The 19,908-nt window shown below is 34.3% G+C and overlaps 1 protein-coding gene across 1 annotated transcript; it reads right to left on the bottom strand.

Annotated features, from left to right (window-relative positions):
- Nucleotides 1–631: 631 nt before the first annotated feature.
- Alg13 (Alg13 UDP-N-acetylglucosaminyltransferase subunit) lies at nucleotides 632–1,253 on the bottom strand. Its single transcript, XM_073964392.1, has one exon. It carries the CDS (start codon nucleotides 1,173–1,175, stop codon nucleotides 660–662), a length of 516 nt encoding a protein of 171 aa, XP_073820493.1. The 5' UTR covers nucleotides 1,176–1,253; the 3' UTR covers nucleotides 632–659.
- Between the last annotated feature and the right edge of the window lie 18,655 nt (nucleotides 1,254–19,908).

Below are 19,908 nucleotides of genomic sequence, written 5' to 3'. Positions count from 1 at the left end.
CCGCCGGAAATCTACTGTTGAGATTACAATAACAAGGACTACCTACATATCGTCACCATAAATGCCGGAAGACGTAACCGACATGAAAATCGAAATTAGTTTCTTGGTGGAATCTGATACATAAAGCTAAAATACATGCTCTGGCAAAATTTCAAGCTTCTACGTTCAAAAACAACGATGTTATTCAAGAAATGGCATTTCGGAAAATGGGATAATATTTCCGATTTTGTTGTAATGGAGGATCTCAAAACTAAGCACTTCAGCGGTTTTGGTTTCACTACTAATTCCCCTTCGTATATGATCGATAATATCCCATATACTCGCCTTCATAAGATCAATATTCCATAAAACAGTTTTTAATTTTATAACGTTTTTTGTTTCTCCTGTAAAGTTTTATTTTTGTGGGTTACGTCTTCCGGCATTTATGGTGACGATATGTATGATACAAATTGTCAGCCGATCCAAGGGTTGTCAAGAAATCATATCTCTGGAAGTATAGGTAACCCCCGGGAATGCTATATATCATTGCGATCTGGGTACCAAGGACTACCTATAATAAAAACTTTAACCCGAAACGATATTTAGGTCAAGTAAAATAAATCAACCCAAAAATTCTAAAACATATCAACTGTTTATCTTACAACATCTAACATTTTTATTTAATTAACTAATAAATTATCCATAAATTCTACAAATTTATTCATATTCTTTCCAGGTTCATAGATATTTTGTTTGTCGGCTGATACACTTTCCAATGTAGCTTTCAGCTCTTCGACCGTACAACACTGCAGATAACCCTCCTTCTTCATGTGCAAAGCCAATTCCTGTTGATGATTATTCATCAGCTGGTCATTGATGACCAATACTCCAAGTTTACGAGCAGTTAGTATATCCAAACATGTACCTGCACCGGCATGACCCACTATCAAATCGGAATTAATAATATCCATACGTTTCGGTTCTATTTTGAAATCATATTGTTCCACTTGTATGCCGTGTTGTTGGGCTATAGCATTTTCATCAACTTTATTGCCCTTGCCCACTTGAAGGATCAGCCTTTTGCAACCTTTCTTTTTGAGAATCTTTAAGACATCATCGCTTGTCATCTGCCGGATGAGTGAATCGAATTTTGTACTACCCACTGTGACATAAACTGTTGTAATTGGTGGTGTCATTTGGAATTTAGGAAGTTGGACCAGGTTTTTGGGTGTTGTTGTTCCGAAATGAATTAATTCAAAGGCATGATTCCGTGAGATGAACTATCGGAGCTAGGTATATATGGTTTTTTAGTTCCATTCAATATACAACAACTGGAACAAAAAAAAAACTACACATTGACCGGTATAAGATCCCAGCCTGCATTTGGAAGATTGTTTTTTTTTTAAATCACATTGAGGGGTCATTTTAGAGTCCTTTTGGTGATCAAAAAATGATTAAGTCGCTTGTATGATCAGAAAGGGACTCGAAAGTGACTCCCTGTAATGATTAAAAAGAGTTCAATTTAAAATACAACACAAATGTGTAGCAATCATAAATAAATCATTGAGGCGTTTAAAATGTGACTACTTTTTCGTCATTTATTGTCACATTTTGATCATCATGAAGATTGAAAAATGCTTCATTAAAAAAGGGTCATGCAGGTGTTTGAAAAGTGATTATAATTATGTATCTTCTGATCATATTTTGAACAGTTAGGTGATTAAAAACTGATTGTTTTGTTTTACTTTTGTTTGGTTGTAAATAATTCTCATATACACTTTCTACAAAGCTTTGATATAAATGTAACGTATAACATTAAGAGTATAGACAAACACAACACATGTTCAGGTTTTGCCAAGTGAAATGAAGAGGCAGTACACTAATCACCGCGCAATATAAAGGATAATTAAAAGGAATAACAAAGCAGAAAAGACAACAAAACAAAGGAAAGAAACAAAAAACAAAAAAGAATAAAAAGAAATTTTTTTAATTTATTTCGTCTAATAAAAAGACTCATAAATGACTCCATAAAGACTCATAAACGATTATAAACATGACTCTAAAAAGACTCGAAAAAGAGTCCCAAATTAATCAACAATTCACCAATAAATGATTGAAATACGACTCAAAAAAGACTTTATATACCATCAGAAAATGGTCAAAAATTACTCGAAACTAATGCAGAGGAAGACTCATTTGTGATTTGTGTAGAAGAGTAGCCTGAGGTTACGTTTTCCTCCCGACAAAGGAGTCATTTATGATCAGAAAATGAGCTCATATTCCAGTTTTTTAATCGTGCAGTCGGATCAAAAAAGACACGAATTTGATTCAAATTTTCAAAAAATGCTGGCTGGGATGTCACTAAACGTAGGCCATGTTATGTTGAACACATGATACAATAAGAAGGTAGCAGCAACTGCCGTTTTTGGTAACATAAGATGTCAAAATTTGACATAAATTCAATGCAATTGACACATTATGTTACCATCAGCTGGGCTGATAATACTACCTTCTTATTGTATCATGGTTGAACACAACAAAGACATAAAGTAATAAAGACCTGACAAAATGCATGCAACAAAAAAATGTTTACGAAACTATGTATAGAAACATTACCCTTAACAGGTTGCAGTTATTTCAAAATCGCAACCAAGGAGGAACATTTCATGTAATGGTATCAGAAACGAAACTTATGAATTCAAGGATCTATTCAAGAATAATTCCATGTCAATTGGACCAGTAAATTCGGTTAAATACGTAAAAATGTATAATAGAAAAAAATGTTATATCACCATATCGTAACATAACATTATGTTAAATTCAAAAGCCATTCACTGAAGAATGATAGCAAAAGAAATGTCTTATCTTTTTGTATTTATGTCTTTGAACACAACAACATACAAATATTTTATAGGTGGTTGTCTATAGTCCATATTTATATTAGGCAATTTTCCTTGCGGCAATTGTCAGTATGATGGAGAGAGAGGTGAGACATCATGGTAGAACAAATACAAGGTAAAGTTAATACTACAACAAATACAACTCGAACAACAACCACAAAGGAATTTGTTTTTGTTTGTAAACCTTAGTGTCAACGTAAATGTAAACAAAACAAGGAAATGTCTATAAATTATTGGAATTTAAAAAACTAATAATTTTTCACATTTGTTTGAATATTTTGGAAAACATGAATGAAAACTCGTTAGATTTTCAATTTGAATGTTTCCATATCATTCCACTAAATGCATAATTTCTCGCAGAAAGTAGAATACTTGCAAAAATGTTTCGGGTCGCTGGTAATCCATTGAAAAAAGAGAAGATGTTTCAATCATTTGCTTTTGAAAACAAAAAAGCACATTTTATTAGGGCTTTATTCTTTTCAAGTTTAACAAAATACCACACATATTAATAAATATTGTACCGCCTCTATAAGCGGTGTTTTAGTGTGCGGCATGTCGTTCGGACCTGGAGGAGGTTACATGTCAATGATATGAAGCCGTCTTTATGGGAAATAGTTTTTTTTCTGATGAATAAATTTGTTCTTCAGAAATATATATCCCTAATATACATCGAACATAGAAATAAATACATAAAATGTCGAATGGAATTTGACACTAACACTACAACCCAGTTCAGTCAGCTGGGTATTGCTGCTACCTTTTCTTGTTCTACCATGGTGAGACATATGGTAACCGCCTCTAACACCCTCTTTTACCTACAAACTGACAATTGCCGCAAGGAAAATTGCCTAATGCAAATATGGACTTAAGGCCTGCGTACATAAGCTGCTCTGCCTGATTGCCTTGCTTTCCTGCTTCATTTTTGACATAATAAAAATAAAAGAATAAAGGAGGCCGAGCAAATTTCGAACTGGGTTGCCCTTTTCTTTTTTATTCTATTATCAGAAGCAAGCAAGGCAACCAGGCGAGGCAGCCTTTACTTCCGTTTATATGGGTCTTGAAAATGTCGGATTTGAGTATCGCTTGAATGCTTTCGGACATATGTACATACCGTATTTGATGTAGGACATAACGACCAAAATATTAGAGACTTCTGCCCGACGTTATAAGGCGCAAATAACTAATTTTAATTATTGTGTTTTAAAACTCAAAATTGATGTCAACGGGTATCCTTCAATCGGGATTTTTGATCCTTGAAGATATACAAAAACCAACGTCTTCATAATCTGTTTGCCTTATAAAATATGATCCCCGAAGGGCATTCGAGTCCTTGCCCATTTTATGCTGGACATTTTCTGTGTGAGGTTTTCTACCCACCATGAGTGCGGTTCTATGGGGGTGCTATATGAATACCTATACCCACAAATTTCTGGAGGAATGTTTTGTACCACCAACGAAGACTAAACACAAAATTCCAGACACTTCGTTGGGATATTAAGGCCACAATCTTCAACACACGGGAAATCGGAAGATACAGTTCTATGGGGGCTATATGAAGACGTGGACCTATACAGACAAACTTATGGTGGAAAGTTTTATACCACCAAAGAGGACTAAATACAAAGTCTCAGATATGTCAGGGTAAAATTACTATTATTAAAGGCTAAAACCTTGAAAATGCCTAAAATCGGGAGGTGCCGTTGTATGAAGGCTATATGAAGATCTAGACCTATAGCGAAAAATTTCAGTTTGATAGTTTTATACTGCCAACGAAGACCAAATACCACATTTCAGCCATTTCGGTGGGATAATGAGGCCACAACCTTCAAAATACCGAAAATCGAGAAGTACCGCTCTATGGGGGCTATATGAAGACGTGGACATATACCAACAAATTTCAAGTGAAACGTTTTCTACATCCAACGAAGACTAAATACCAAATATCAGCCATGTCGTTGAGATATTGAGAATTAACCCTTTAAAATAACGAAAATTGGAGGGTATATAAACAAGTCAAATTTTAGATGGAGAGTTTTAAAACTCCAGCAATGACTAAATACCAAATTTCGGCCATTTTGGTGGGATATTGGGGCTAGAACCTTGAAAATATTGTAAATCGTGAGGTACCGCTCATGGGGCTAATTGAAGACATGTTCCTATACCGATAAATTTCAAGTGGAAAGTTTAATACCCCCAACGAAGATTAAATACCAAATTTCAGCCATTTCGGTGGGATATGAGGCCGCAGACTTGAAAATACCGAAAATCTGGAGGTTCGGTTCTGCGGGGGCTATATCAAAACGTGGACCGATATAGCCCATTTTCAATACCAAACATCCTGGGAGAAATAGATCAGTAAATTTTGCAAGCTGTCAGTGCGTTTTGCAAACATTTTTCTCTGCAAAGAGGAAAGTGATGAAGTTAAGCCAATGGGGAAACTCCAGACTTAAACAATCATATGATTGAATCTTCAACTAAAACAAAACAAACAAGAGAAATAGAAACTTCTATATAAAATTATAAAGCTCTATCGTAAATTGCGACCTGTATCTTGATTTTAACAGACAGACGGACGAACGGACATGGCAACTTCGACTTAGAATTTTATGCTGGTCAATAATATACATATATATTTCATAGGGTCTACGACGAATTTTTCGATGTGTTACAAACGAAATGACAAATTTATTTATAGCCTCCATATTATTGTGGAGGGTATAAAAACGAGCAATCCGTACTCGGTTCTGCACCATATTTTCTCGAAGAAATCTTCGACAAGGGGCCGTCGCCTCAAAAATTATTTTTCACCATGGAAGCGGCAATATATCCGAGTTCTTATGCCGAAATAGAAAAGAACAGCGGGCCATGGTTCTGAGGGGTAAAAGTGTTGGATTGCAGAGGTGGCTTAATGTGTACATACCACCGAAGAATGGTTGTCCCCTGCGTTATATGCTTTAGGAAGACAAAACCGTCTGGTGCTAGGGGACTTCAATGTTCATAATGAGCTTTGACATTCCGTCATAGGCAATGACCAGAGGGATACAACGCTGGCCGAGAAATTTGATAGCTAAACATTTTGCATGGTGAATGAAGACGCAGCCAGACGATACCATTGTGGCACCTGGTCTGATAAGAAAATTGTGGACAGCCATTAAATGACTCTCGAATCCGGGAAAGAAGGGTGATAGAACGGCTGTTTCTTTCAACGGCGTAACAGATCCGAAGAGGTGCACATGTTATTGTAACTGGCAGTTTATAGAGCACCCTGAAAGTGATAATGCGAAGAAGAGTGTACTAGGCCATATAAGATCCCTCCCAGCCGAAGAGCTACCACCACAATTTTCAATGATCGATGTTGCAGACGTCATCCGAAACGCGAAATCATTCAAAGCTTTGGCTCCACAAGGAATCGGAATGGTAATGCTAAGGCAACTGAAGATGAATATTTGACAAGTGTTCCCAATTTATCGTTAGCTAGAAGCCTGGACAGTCGGTAGGGTATGCGTGCTACTGAAGCCTGACCAGGATGTCAGTAGATGCAAATCGAGCAGGTATATTTCCCTCCAGTCGTCAGCGGCGCAGGTGCACTATTCCATCCCATGGCGGAAAGCAATTTCCCAATCTCTTAATTTCTAGAGCTGAACCAGAAAACGACGTGCTTGACATACCTGCAAGCTATTCGAGGACATAGAGAAGACCAGTAGAGTGAAACAGTGAGTTCCCCAAGGCGGGAAATAATTTCGGAACTGTTAACGTCTACCTCTCTAATAAAAAAAAACACTTCAAATCAACCAAAAATAAATAGTTTTTGTAAATATTGATAGATGCCGTTAGTTGGTGCAGTGTCAAAGTTGGCACTTTTTGGTATAAAAATAAAAAAATGTGTTGTGTCCATGCATAAATATACATATTAAGATGGCAGCATTTTTGTTTTTATAAATACTTGTTATGACTGAATGTAGTATCCAGTTGAAACAGATTTTTCAACCGATTTTCCTTAAAATTCATATTTAGAGGATTGAGAGTGCAAATTACAAGTCTGTAAACATATAACGACACCGCCCGATTTTATATATTGGGTGTTTTAGCGACATTTTATAACCGATTCGGCTGAAATTTGGTATTACTACTTCTTGGAAGATAAGAATTCTTTGAAGCAAAAATTGTTAACATTTTATGTCAATGTTTTGGTTTAGACCCTTATTCGGAATTTTGGACGAAAACACACAATAATAATTCCCATTGCCTAGATTTACCGTGGCATTTTGTATATCCTCAAAATTTATATGGTAAAAACCAAATTTCCTTTACAATTCCATTGGAAAAAAATTTTTGACGAGAATATCTTCGGTTTTTGGTAAAGATATTAAGGAACAAATTCTCGTTTCAAATCTGTTCGCGTTCACAAAATTGGCCGATGCGGGCAAAATTTATAGCGAATTTTATTATCTAATAAAGAAAAAATATTTTAAAATTTCTTATTTGTTGTATTGATAAAATGTGTGTATATGTCAGTAACATCATTTGACATTTATCCGTAGATGCACCATAATTTCAAAAATTTGTTTTCATTTTCGCGGAAAATTAAAAAAATCTTGGAGCAAATCTAAATTATACTAACTGAGAGTCCGTACTTACAGAATCTAGACAACACATAGAAAAAACCAAAATTGTAAACATTGGCTTTATAAATTGCATATTATAGCAACAACAAAAGAAAAAAATCTTATTGTTAAAATATTATTCGAAATATATTTTTTGGTTCGATTAGAGAAATTAGAAAAAAATATTTGGGAGTTCTCCAACTATTTCGCTAACATCCCATACAATAATTAATGTATACTGCTACAACTTTATCAGGATATATGTTTTACCTTCGCGAGAGCTTAACTGCTTACTATGATAATTTATAAGGATAGGGAATTAAGAGTAATATTGAAATTACAATCATTTTAAAAATATGAAAATTAAAAAGCCTGTTATTCGCCTGTCACGCGTCACTTTGTGTAGGAGCTATACGAAAACGTGGACCTACATAGCCCGCTTTCAATACCAAAGTCCTACGTACATATAATAGATTCTACCAAAATTTCATCCACCTACTTCAATCCGTTCGGACGCTAGAGTGATATCCACAGACGAACAGACGGACATGGCTATATCGATGTAGAATTGCACGCTGATCAAGAATATATATAGTTTGTGGGGTCTACAATGATTATTTCGAGTAGTTACAAACGGAATGACAAACTTAATATACCCCTCATCTTATGGTGGAGGGTATAAAAATAGTTTTTTTGTTTTTTGAGAAAATTCACTCATCAAATGTTGGCCTTTAGACTCCATTACTAGGATACTGTAAGGATCCCACTCATTAGATATACATTAAACAACATAGAATCACGAGTTTTATAATCCTACTAGCAAAGTGCACGCTACTTCGTATGCGTTAAATATACAAAACAAATAAACAATATATAATATAGGATGGTGAACATGGAAACATTTTGTATACTAATATGTACCACTTTAGTTTGATTTTCGTCACGCCTACACATCAAGAGCAATCCACATTTTTGATATATTTTAATTGAGGTTCTCCTCGCAAATACGGCCTAACCCATCAATCGCCATCCTCATTTCCAGCTCTATCTGTTCCCCCAAAACCAATTATAGAACTATTTAGTACTTTACATGTAAATACATAAATACGAACCTCCTCCTCTTATTTCAAAATTCCCTTTACACAATAACAAATTGTACCAAATCCTGTGCCATTTACAACTTTTCGTAGATTTATGGCACATATTTCTTAAATCGGACGTTCCAAATCTCACGAATCCAGATCTATCCGTTCATCCAATACAAAATTGTACCATACATGGAACCATTTTGTATCCCTAAGTGTACCTAATTCCACATTTTAGGATTCGAGCGCTATAATTTCACCCAAATCCTAATTTTACAAAATGTAGTACTTTTTGTAAGCATAAGTACGCATTTTCAAAACTAACTCCAACAGTAATATTAACTCCAAATTTCAAGATTCCAGCTCTAACCGTTCGCTCAAATCCAAGTTGTACCAAATTTAGTACCGTTTAGTAGTTTTCGTATATATAAGTACGAATTTCCAAAACTCCCTCAATCCTACACCCCAACAGTAATCTTAATTCCAAACTTCAAGATTCCAGCTCGTTCGCTCAAATCCAAATTGAGCCAAATTTAGTACTTTTCTTACTCATAAGTACGAATTTCCAAAACTACTTCCATATCTTAATCCTACACTCCAACAGTAATATCAATTCCAAATTTCTTGATTCCAGCTCTACCCGTTCGCTCAAATCCAAGTTGTACCAAATTTAGTACCGTTTAGTAGTTTTCGTATATATAAGTACGAATTTCCAAAGCTTCCTCATTCCTATACCCCAACAGTAATCTTAATTCCAAACTTCAAAATTCCAGCTCTAGACGTTCGCTCAAATCCAAATTGTACCAAATTTAGTACTTTTCGTACTCATAAGTACGAATTTCCAAAACTATTCTACACTCCAACAGTAATCTTAATTCCAAATTTCTTGATTTCAGCTCTATCCGTTCGCTCAAATCCAAATTGTACCAAATTTAGTACTATTTAGTACTTTTCCTACCCATAACTAAAAATTTCAAAAGCTTTATCAATCCTACAATTCAACAGGTATTTTAATTCCAAACTTGAGGATGGCAGCAACATCAGATCACCGAAATCCAAATTGTACCAAATTTAGTACCATTTAGTACTTTTCGTACCCATAAGTACAAATTTTCAAAACTTTCTCAGTGCTATTTTCAAACAATAAGCTTAATTCCGAATTTCAGGATTCCAGATATATCCGATCTCTCTAATCCAAATTTGGTACCATTTAGTACTATTCGTATCCAAAGTACGAATTTCTAAACCTACCTCTATCAACACTCCAACATCAATTTTAATTCCAAATTTCACGATTCCAAATGTATCCTATCACTGAAATCCAAATTGTACCAAATTTAGTACTATTGAGTACTTTTTCTATCCATAACTACAAATTTCTAAAACTTTATCAATCCCACACTCCAACAGTAATCCTTATTCCAAATCGCGGGATTCCAGCTATATCCGTTCACCCAAATGCAAAATGTACCAAATTTGGTACCATTTAGTACTTTCGTACCCATGAGTACGAATTTCTACAACTACCTCAATCCTACACGCCAACAGAAATCTTAATTCCAAATTTCAGGATTACAGCTGCATCCGATGTACCAAATTTGATACCATTTAGTACTTTTCGTATCCAAAGTACAAATTTCCAAACCTTCCTCTTTCAACACTCCAACAGTAATCGTAAATCCGAATTTCAGGATTCCAAATGTATCCGATCACATAAATTAAAATTTGGTACCATTTAGTACTTATCGTACCCATAACTAAAAATTTCAAAAACTTAATCAATCCTACTTACCAATAGTAATCCTTATTCCGAATCTCGGGATTCCAGCTATATCCGTTCACCCAAATCCAAATTGTACCAGATTTGGTACCATTTAGTACTTTTCGTACACATAAGTACAAATTTTCAAAACTACATCAGTGCTATGTTCAAACAATAAGCTTAATTTCGAATTTCAGAATTCCAGATACATCCGATAACTCAAATCCAAATTTGGTATCATTTAGTACTTTCGGATCTAAAGTACGAATTTCCAAACCTACCTCTATCAACACTCAAACAGCAATATTAATTCCGAATTTCACGATTCCAAATGTATCCCATCATTGAAATCTAAATTGTACCAAATTTAGTACTATTTAGTGCTTTTCCTACCCATAACTAAAAATTTCCAAAACTTTATCAATCCTACACTCCAATAGTACTCCTTATTCCAAATCTCAGAATTTCAGCTATATCCGTTCACCCAAATCCAAATTGTACCAAATTTGGTACTATTTAGTACTATTCGTACCCATGAGTACGAATATCCACAACTACCTCAATCCTACATGCCAACAGTAATCTTAATTCCAAATTTCAGAATTACAGATGCTTCCGATCATCGTAATGCAAATTGTACCAAATTTAGTACCAGTTAGTATTTTTTGTTCCCATAGGTCCGAATTTCCAAACCTACCTCTATCCAACACTCCAAAAGTAATCTTAATTCTGAATTTAAGGATTCCAAATGTATCCGATCACTTAAATTCACATTGTACCAAATTTGGTACCATTTAGTACTTTTCCAAAATACCTCTATCCTACACCCCGACTGTAATCCTAATTCTAAATTTCAGGATTCCAGCTCCATCCGTTCCCCCAAAATCCAAATTGTACCTTATTTGGTACTATTTAGTACCTTTCGTACCCATATGTACGAATTTCGAAAACTACCTCCATATCTCAAACCTACGCTCCAACAATAATAGTAATTCCAAATTTCAGAATTCCAACTTCATCGGTTCGCCCAAATTCAAATTGTACCAAATTTAGTACCATTTAGTACTATTCGTACACATGAGTACACATTTTCAAAACCACCTCCTTATATCAACTCATCTTCTAAACCTTGATTTTCATTCCAAATTTCAAGATTTTAGCTCTATCCGTTCACGTAATACCAAATAGTACTAAATTTAGTAACTTTTAGTACTTTTCGAACACTTATAGCTCGAATTTCCAAAAACCCTTTGGTACACCTTTCTAACTCTCCATCAGTGAACCTCATTCCAAATTTCAGAATTCTAGCTCTTCGCGTTTGCCTAATACAAAGGGTACCATATTTAGTACCTTTTAGTACTTTTGGTACAGTTCTAGTTCGAATTTCCAAAAATCCAGCCTTATCTGACACCTTCGGACCAAGAGTGACCCTCACCCAAAATTTCAAGATTCTAGCTTTAGCCGTTTAGTCTGGGCGTTGATTATCAGTCAGTCAGTCAGTGAGTCATCATTACTGAACTCTTTTATAAGTATAGATTATAGCTCTGTTCCAGAACTAAAAAGTTTTTACAATTTTTACCACTTTTACACATTTTGCGTTCCCGTACACAAAATTTATATGAAAATCGTTTACGACTTTTACAAGTTTTACGACTTTTACCACTTTATAAAGTACGGGAACAGGCCATATGATTTTGGAATACTATCTTGTTGCGCGTCCGGAGTATTAAAAAAAATCAAAAACCCCTAAATTACGGCTTTAAAATGTCAGCATCAATTTTAGGTGGATGCAGTGGATATATCGACAAATCATACACTAGAATCATGTTGTCGATAGAATATTCTGCAATTCTTTTCTTGGACATGGTCTATAAAATGTTAGGTTAAGCCAGAAATCGGAAGGGAACATAAAAAACTTGTTGGCTTCAACCCATTTTTGTAAATTTTTCTACATTGATGTCACAGCCTCCACGAAAGTATATTTCACTCTAAAGAATTTCAGTCATACCATATAGAATATGGTATCAGTTCGCAAATTCTGAATGGGTGAAACTCGGATTCATCGATTGTAAAACATTTTTTGTTTTTACCATATACACTTTCATAAGGGCAAATGTGCCTAATCGAAATAATGGTTTTAGACCTCAAGTATGTTTGGAGGAAGTCCGTTTCAGACAATTTGAATTTGATTTAGCCATGTCCTTCCGTCTGTTTGTCTGTCTGGCTGGAGTGCACGATAACTCTTGAAGGGAGTGACCGATTTGGGCCATACTTTACACATCCTAATATATCTACCAGATATAGATCAGATTCGCATATGGACTATATTTGTCATTCCTTGGGGCACCTATCACACAAAATTTGGGATAAGTTCACTTTAAGACCTGCTCTCGAATCACTTTGTTTTTTTTTTTTGAAGCAACTTGCATTTGCTGCCTCAATTACGACGGTAAAAGTTTTTTTCAGGGGCAAGTCCTTACTTCGTGAGAAAACAGCCCAAAAGGTGTAAAAAAACCATATGGCAACTGATCAACCGATTTGGTCCAAATTTTGGCCTTCGTCATATTTTGTCCAAACTTAGTTTCAGTTCCGATCCACAACTTCTGGTACTTCCCCCCAATATTTAAAAAATGTCACGAAAATGGTATGCACGATATCTCTTGAACGGGGCAACCAATTTGGTCGAAGCTTTGGATCTTCTAATATTTTGTCCAAATTTAGTTTAACTTCTGAAATGGTTCATCTCTGTCTTGTCCTTAGGTTACCTCTCCCATAAAAGTTCAACATTTGTGTCTAAGTGCAGTTTAGGGTATATCTCTGTCGACAAACCGATTGATACTTTTTTACTTGTTGCCATAAAATTAACTTGTGTTAGTCCATATTTACATTTGGCAATTTTCCTTGCGGCAATTGTCAGTTTTTTGTCGACAGAGATATACCCTAAAGTGCGCTTAGACACAAATGTTGAACTTTTATGGGAGAGGTACCCTAAGGACAAGACAGATATGGACTATTTCAGAAGTTAAAATAAATGTGGACAAAATATTAGAAGATGCAAAGCTGCAACCAAATTACATTTAATCACTGTACGTGATTAGATGTACAGTATCGGCCGAAACTAAAGCACCCCCTTAGTAAATTTTTTTGAAATTATAATTTTTTATGAAAACTAAATTATAAATTTGTATTTTATTTTTCTTTTTATTTATTTATATCTTTATAATTGGAAAATACAAAAATAAGGAAATCAGAATTTAATAAACAAAAGTTAAAATTCAAATAATATTTTAGGTCGCATCATTTTTGGATGAATATGAACAATATCGGCTAATGTTTTGGGATAGCCCCCTTATAGCGGTACCTTCGGATCTTCGGTATTTCGGATATTTAAGCCACAATTTCCTACTAAACTAGCTGTAATTTTGTACTTTGGGTTCCTAGTGGTCACAAAACATATTCACCAAAAATGGTGGACCTGGGTTCACGTTTGGGTGTAGCCACCATATAACGGTAACTTCCGATTTTCAGTATTTTGAGGATTTAATACCTCATTTAGACTAGCCATAAATCCTCGACTGGATTTAATAAATCCAGTACAAATCTCATTGCATTTAGATATACATTTTGGAGGATTTAAATGGCAGTCAGCTGATTTTTGTTCATAGCACAATTACCAAGGTAGATGCATCAGCCCATCTGAACGAATGTGAAACGTCAAAAGAATTTTTTGTAAATTGAATTCGTCTCAAAAAACATACGTCAAATTACAAATGTATTCATGGTAGAATAATAAAAGGTAGTCGCATCTGTCAAAATTAGGTAAATACAACCCTGTATCTCTGTACGGGAGCGTGTCAAATACAGAACAACAATAATACGTCATGACATTTGATAAAAAAAAAAAAACAAAATAAGTTTGTTATTAATTTGTGTTTCTGAAAAAAATATAAATATTCGAATATTCTTGCTGTGGAGCAGTGATCAACCACAATAACAGCAGCTTCAACCGACCCAACAACACGGACCGTATTTATACGGAAAAACACTGTTTCCTACAAAACCAGGTTGGATCACAGATAAATTTAATTTTTGATTTGGAATTAGAAATATCGGCTGTATGAACTGAAAACTTCGATATTTTTGCATGCAGAGCAATATATTTGATGTTGGTATGACTCTTGATTTCGCAGCCGTAAGGAGTCTAAGCCTCACCGGCCCAAAGTTCGCCAAATGCACAGAATGTTATGGTAGGTCTGAGGCAAACAATTCTTTGATCACGGACTCCATAAATGTAACTACTGCAACAACCATTTCAACAAAGAAACAACAAGAGTTATAACAACGGTCAACTTCAACAGGCTATCTATTGCAACAACTAAACGTGTTCCTATTCAACACTTTTAAGATCTTCATAACATTTTACATTGATTACTGCTGTAATATGGACCAAAAACCAAGTTGATGCGTTTTGGAAAAAGGAATATATTTGTCATTACAACATTGTTAAAGATCTGATTTTTCCAGTTTTTTATTTCTTTTCATTAATAAAAACTTCACAATGCACAACATTCATATATATGTATGTATTTTGTTTCACTTTTGTAATCTATTATGCATCTAGTTCCTTTGTCTGATATGCTTCTTTCTGACATTCGTATCTTAAATTTCTCATCGAAGTCCTTGTTCACAGTTACGGAACAACTGCAAAGCTTAGCACTTGGTACTCTTTGTTCGTTCTCCGAAGTTCTTTGAGAATTGAAACGGGTCAAGGGGATTTGATGTTCACAACAAAGTACCGTAACAAAGTTCTTGTGGTTCCGTTCGTCAAATGGCTCTGCTAATACAAAGATGTTTAACATTTACCCGAATCATTCCAAAATTCATATTTACCATGCCCAACAGCAATGTGAAATTTCTTCCATAATTCTTTGAAAGCTTCATTAATCTTCACACCGGCACCAACCGCGGGAACAGACCACAACATCAATGTCAGCCGTTTTTGTATACATATATATTTGACGATTGGAAAAAGGAATTAATAATTTTTCGTTTATTTTAAAAGAAATTCAAATGAAATTTAAATGACATATACGTATATGTGTATACATGTAAACACATATACAAATACATTCTATCAAAATCGATTTGGCAATGAACGTACTTCAAATTCAAAATTTGAAAAAAATTTAAATCAGTTGTTAGCATGAAACTACCTTTATTCTTGTACCATGAAATGTATTGTTTAATACTGAAAATGTTAGCACATTATGCTACTAATGCTAACTAAAGAGCAAATAAATTATTATTTTATCGAAGTTTGCCCATCTAAAATAAATAAACGAATTATTTTATCGTTTAGACATCATAAATATTAGTCTTGGTTGATTAAAATCAACTTTGTACATCAAAACAAATTTAATGTTTCCGCCATGTTTACAAATTTTTACATTTTAAATTATTTTTAGTGTCGCAATTCACCGATGCATCTACCTTGTTTCTTGTGCCAGCTGGCAACTTTTTGTATTTTCTAGCAACATGTTGCTAAAAACAGAGTTGTATACAAGGATTTATGCCAGATTTAAAACAAATCCACTCAATAGGAGGATTTATTTTTGTATGGGAAATCTGGTAGATTTTGGCTGGATTTAGCAAATAAAACCTGATAATGCGCTAAATCCGGCTAATGGTGTCATATCTAAATGGCATATAAGCTAAATTTTCCGAAAACCGATTATTTCGCCTGCAATAATTAATAATTTAGTATCCTTTATGCCTAAAAGATGTGATTGTGTCATCCAGAATAGAGGTAAAGCAACGAAATATTGATTTCAATAGTTTTTGCTGTACCTCAAATGGGGGGTGCTTTAGTTTTGTCCGCTTATATTTGCGACCTAAAATGTTTTTTGAATTTTAACTTTTGTTTATTAAATTCTGATCTCCTCATTTTTGTATTTTTCAATTATAAAGATATAAATAAATAAAAAGAAAAATAAAAAATAAATTTATAATTTAGTTTTCATAAAAAAATTATCATTTAAAAAAAATTTACTGAGGGGGTGCTTTAGTTTTGGCCGATACTGTAAGTCCATATATATATTACTCCGAGCCGTGTTGGGAGTGATTCCTTATAGAATATTCACGGTGCTCTTGAACCAACTTTAAATGAAAGGAGCTTACACCTGGGAAGTTTTTGCGGATTCTGAAACTACAATGTTTATAGATGAGAAAAATGAAAAAATTCAAAAAATTTCACGATTTTGCAGGGAAACCGGAAGCCCTATCAAAATAGAACTAAAGAAAATGATGTAGCATTTCTTTGCAAGATAGTCCTTTACAATTTTTTAAAAATGTTTTACAATTTTTGAGATATAGAAGTTCAGATTTGGACATTTCACTGACTGTGTTGATTCCTTATAAAACAATGTGACTGCAATTTCAGAACTTAAGCATATATATCTCAAAAATGGTACAACCTAGGAAAAACTTACGAAAGCCAATCTTGTGGAGAATGGTCCCATTTTGATAAGATTTGCGTTTTCAAGCAAAATCGAGAAAACCTAAAGATTTGACTTCCAGCGATTTTTTCTTGTTTTTGGATTTTTCTCATCTATGAACATTGCTGTTTCAGAATCTGCAAATGCTTCCGAAGTGTAAGCGGTTTTTATTTAATGTTGTTTCAAGATCACCGTTTATATGCAGTTCAACACAATTCTTGATTTCAACTCTTATATGGCTATTTTATTGTCCGTTAGGATGTTAGGTCATGTTTATATTAGCTGTGTCTGGTAGAGCTGGCAAACTATCGATATCTGCCCCATTCGATTTTTTCGATATTTCCGTTTCAAACTATCGATAAAATCGATACTATCGTAGATTTCTCACCCATATTTATTTAGAAGCCAAAATGGTCAACAGACTTGTTCTGCCATTGAAATACCGTTGTAAAATGCAATTTTAAAACGTCGGTACGTTACGTTTTCGTGCTCTCAAGGTGGACTTTGAGGAGATATGTTCCAGCCCAATTTCACGAAATCATTTTGGAGAATAGTGTTTCATTTTCTATTGTTAACCGCTAGCAATGAAAATTCTAACTGTCGCAATTTAATTAGTCCAGTAGTGCGTAATTTCTTGAGTTACCGACAAAAATCGTTAACATTAAAACGCAAAATTATGAATGAAAAATTATGAATGAAAATAAAAGTTGACAACACTGTCACTATCGGTAGAACTTCAACTACTTTTTATTCGTCGCTAACTTACCGAAAAATATCGTTAATTACCGAATTTATAAGCATTTTAGTTTTACCGATTTTTGTCGGAGGTCTTCTCACCAATCACCGGTTCAATCCACGCCATTTTCTTGCAGCTTCTAAAAAATGTCATGAATTCGTTTTATTCGTTTACTCAAAAAGCTTGTATAATCAAATGCGTATTTTAGTCCCGGTCAACACTCGAGCGATTTCATTGAAAAAATTTCTTAAAATTAGGTGTTCTTAGATCGAGTTCCTCGCAACAGCAATTTCATAATTAGTCTGTTCCTTTACTTCTGAAAATGGTAAAACCGGCAAAAGTTGAAACCTGAACCCGTATGAATTGTATTGTGTCTGAAGTAAAGGAACGCTTTTCGAGTAAAAAGTTGTAAAACTTGAAGATTCTTGTACGTAAAGGAACAGGGCTAATATTACTCTACTATGTCCGGTTCACACTAGAGTGAATTTCATTAAAAAAATCATGAAATTGGGCGTTCTTTAACCGAATTCCTCACTACAGCAATTTCATGATTTTACTCTACTGTGTCCCGGTCAACATAAGAGCGATTTTATTGAAACAATTTCATTAAATTATGCGTCCCTAGATCGAGTTCCATTGTAGCGTAACATCATGAAATTTCTGTTTAACTCGACCAGGGACCTATAATTTGATGAAATTTTGTCCATGAAATCACTCTAGTGTGGACTGAGGCTTAACAATTTGTTCCTGGCTATTGCTTCTATGGCTCTTATTTAGTGATGTCAAAATGTCCGATAGTATCGATATAAAAAACTATTCATCGATATTGGCGTAAAAAAATAAGTATCGATAATATCGATATTTCCATCGATGGTTTGCCAGCTCTAGTGTCTGGTTACCCTAAAATTTTTAACAATTTGTACCAATTGTTGCTGGAAGTCGTCTGTTAACATAAAAAACCAGCAAAAGAGAGCGATTCGAGAGAGACATTTTGACAGTTCTTTCACTGAGAGCTTGCAAATTCTTGCTGGACAAATTTCTTCTAGCAAGCACTTGCAAGCTCTTCTTCTTCCTGAAAACAATCAATCAGCCGTTTTTAGTTTTTTTGTTGATTTATGTTTGTGAATATTAAAAACAATTTTATTGTGGAAATAACATAGTCTAATTGTATTGTTTTATGGAGAACAAATTTGTAAAGTGGAAAAATACTTTTTTGTTTCATTTTCTTTTTTATTTTTAATAAAATACAACGTGTTTGCTTCCTTTATTGGCGGACAAATTGTTCTGTTTTGGCAAGTCAGCTGATTGCTTGCTGGGAAGGTGTCTGTTTACTTTTTACAATTTTCTAGCAAAATAGAATAAAAACCCCTTACTCTCTGAGAAAGTTCTTGCTGGGCAATTCCTGCTGGGAAAGTAACCAGAAGACTTATAGCCTTTTGCAAGGTTAACCTTTTTTATGAGGATCTATTTAAAATATAAGCAATGAAATTGCCATTTGAAATCCAGTGGTTTCGTTAAATCTGGTTATATATGTATGTATAAACGTACTATTAACGCAACTACTGTTAACGATTTAACTGTATTTCATGTGTATGTACATTCTTTTTTTTTTGCATGCGAAATGACCCGCATATTACTCATCATTATATGTTTGTATGTATGTATCACCTATCTTCATCATATTTTCCCCTAATTCCATGCTTCATTGAATATTTTGGGGTTTCCTTGAACACAGGCGATTGTGGTTAAGACATACAAACAGTTTGATGAGACCAATTCATTGCCGTTTTATGTTGTGTTATGTTCGTTCGTTCCATGTGCATGAAGTTGTAAAATTAGGGAATTCGATTAGGATCATATGTTTCGGGTGGATGAGGAGAAAAATTAATTAAGAAAAATGTTTCTGCAGGATCAAGGCCTACATAAGGTCGGCCATTCAGAGTTCTGTTAAAAACTTTTGACAACAAACATAATAGATTTTACATTATTGTGATTTGAATTCCTTTGTATTTGAAATCACTATAATGTTTTTGCCAATAAACATAACAATCAGGTGGGCTTAGTGTCCGACTGTATAGCACAGTCTATAGGATGTTTTTAAGGATTAGAACGTTGTGTAAGCAGACAATATCCAGTAGTATTGTTACCAAATATCGAGACACATCGATTGTTTGATGAGTCAAATTAAAAAATAATCACTAAAAATCCTATTGCTGTGACATCCCTATACGACATGTTGTGGTCGTTGTTTTCATGTTCCAAGTGTTTAGTTACAGTAGGAGATATGTAGTTATGAACAATAAAATTCCTATTTTTAATTGGGAGTATGGTAAAACCTTTGGTAGGCC

Source organism: Musca autumnalis, unplaced genomic scaffold, assembly GCF_047663935.1.
Source record: "Musca autumnalis isolate F117 unplaced genomic scaffold, ASM4766393v1 scaffold_1, whole genome shotgun sequence".
Classification (NCBI taxonomy): Eukaryota; Metazoa; Arthropoda; class Insecta; order Diptera; family Muscidae; genus Musca; species Musca autumnalis.
This window is presented reverse-complemented; position numbering and strand designations above follow the sequence as displayed.

Bases quoted from the DNA above. Each gene is read 5' to 3' on its own strand.
- Alg13 (XM_073964392.1), bottom strand. From the start codon at position 1,175: ATGACACCACCAATTACAACAGTTTATGTCACAGTGGGTAGTACAAAA.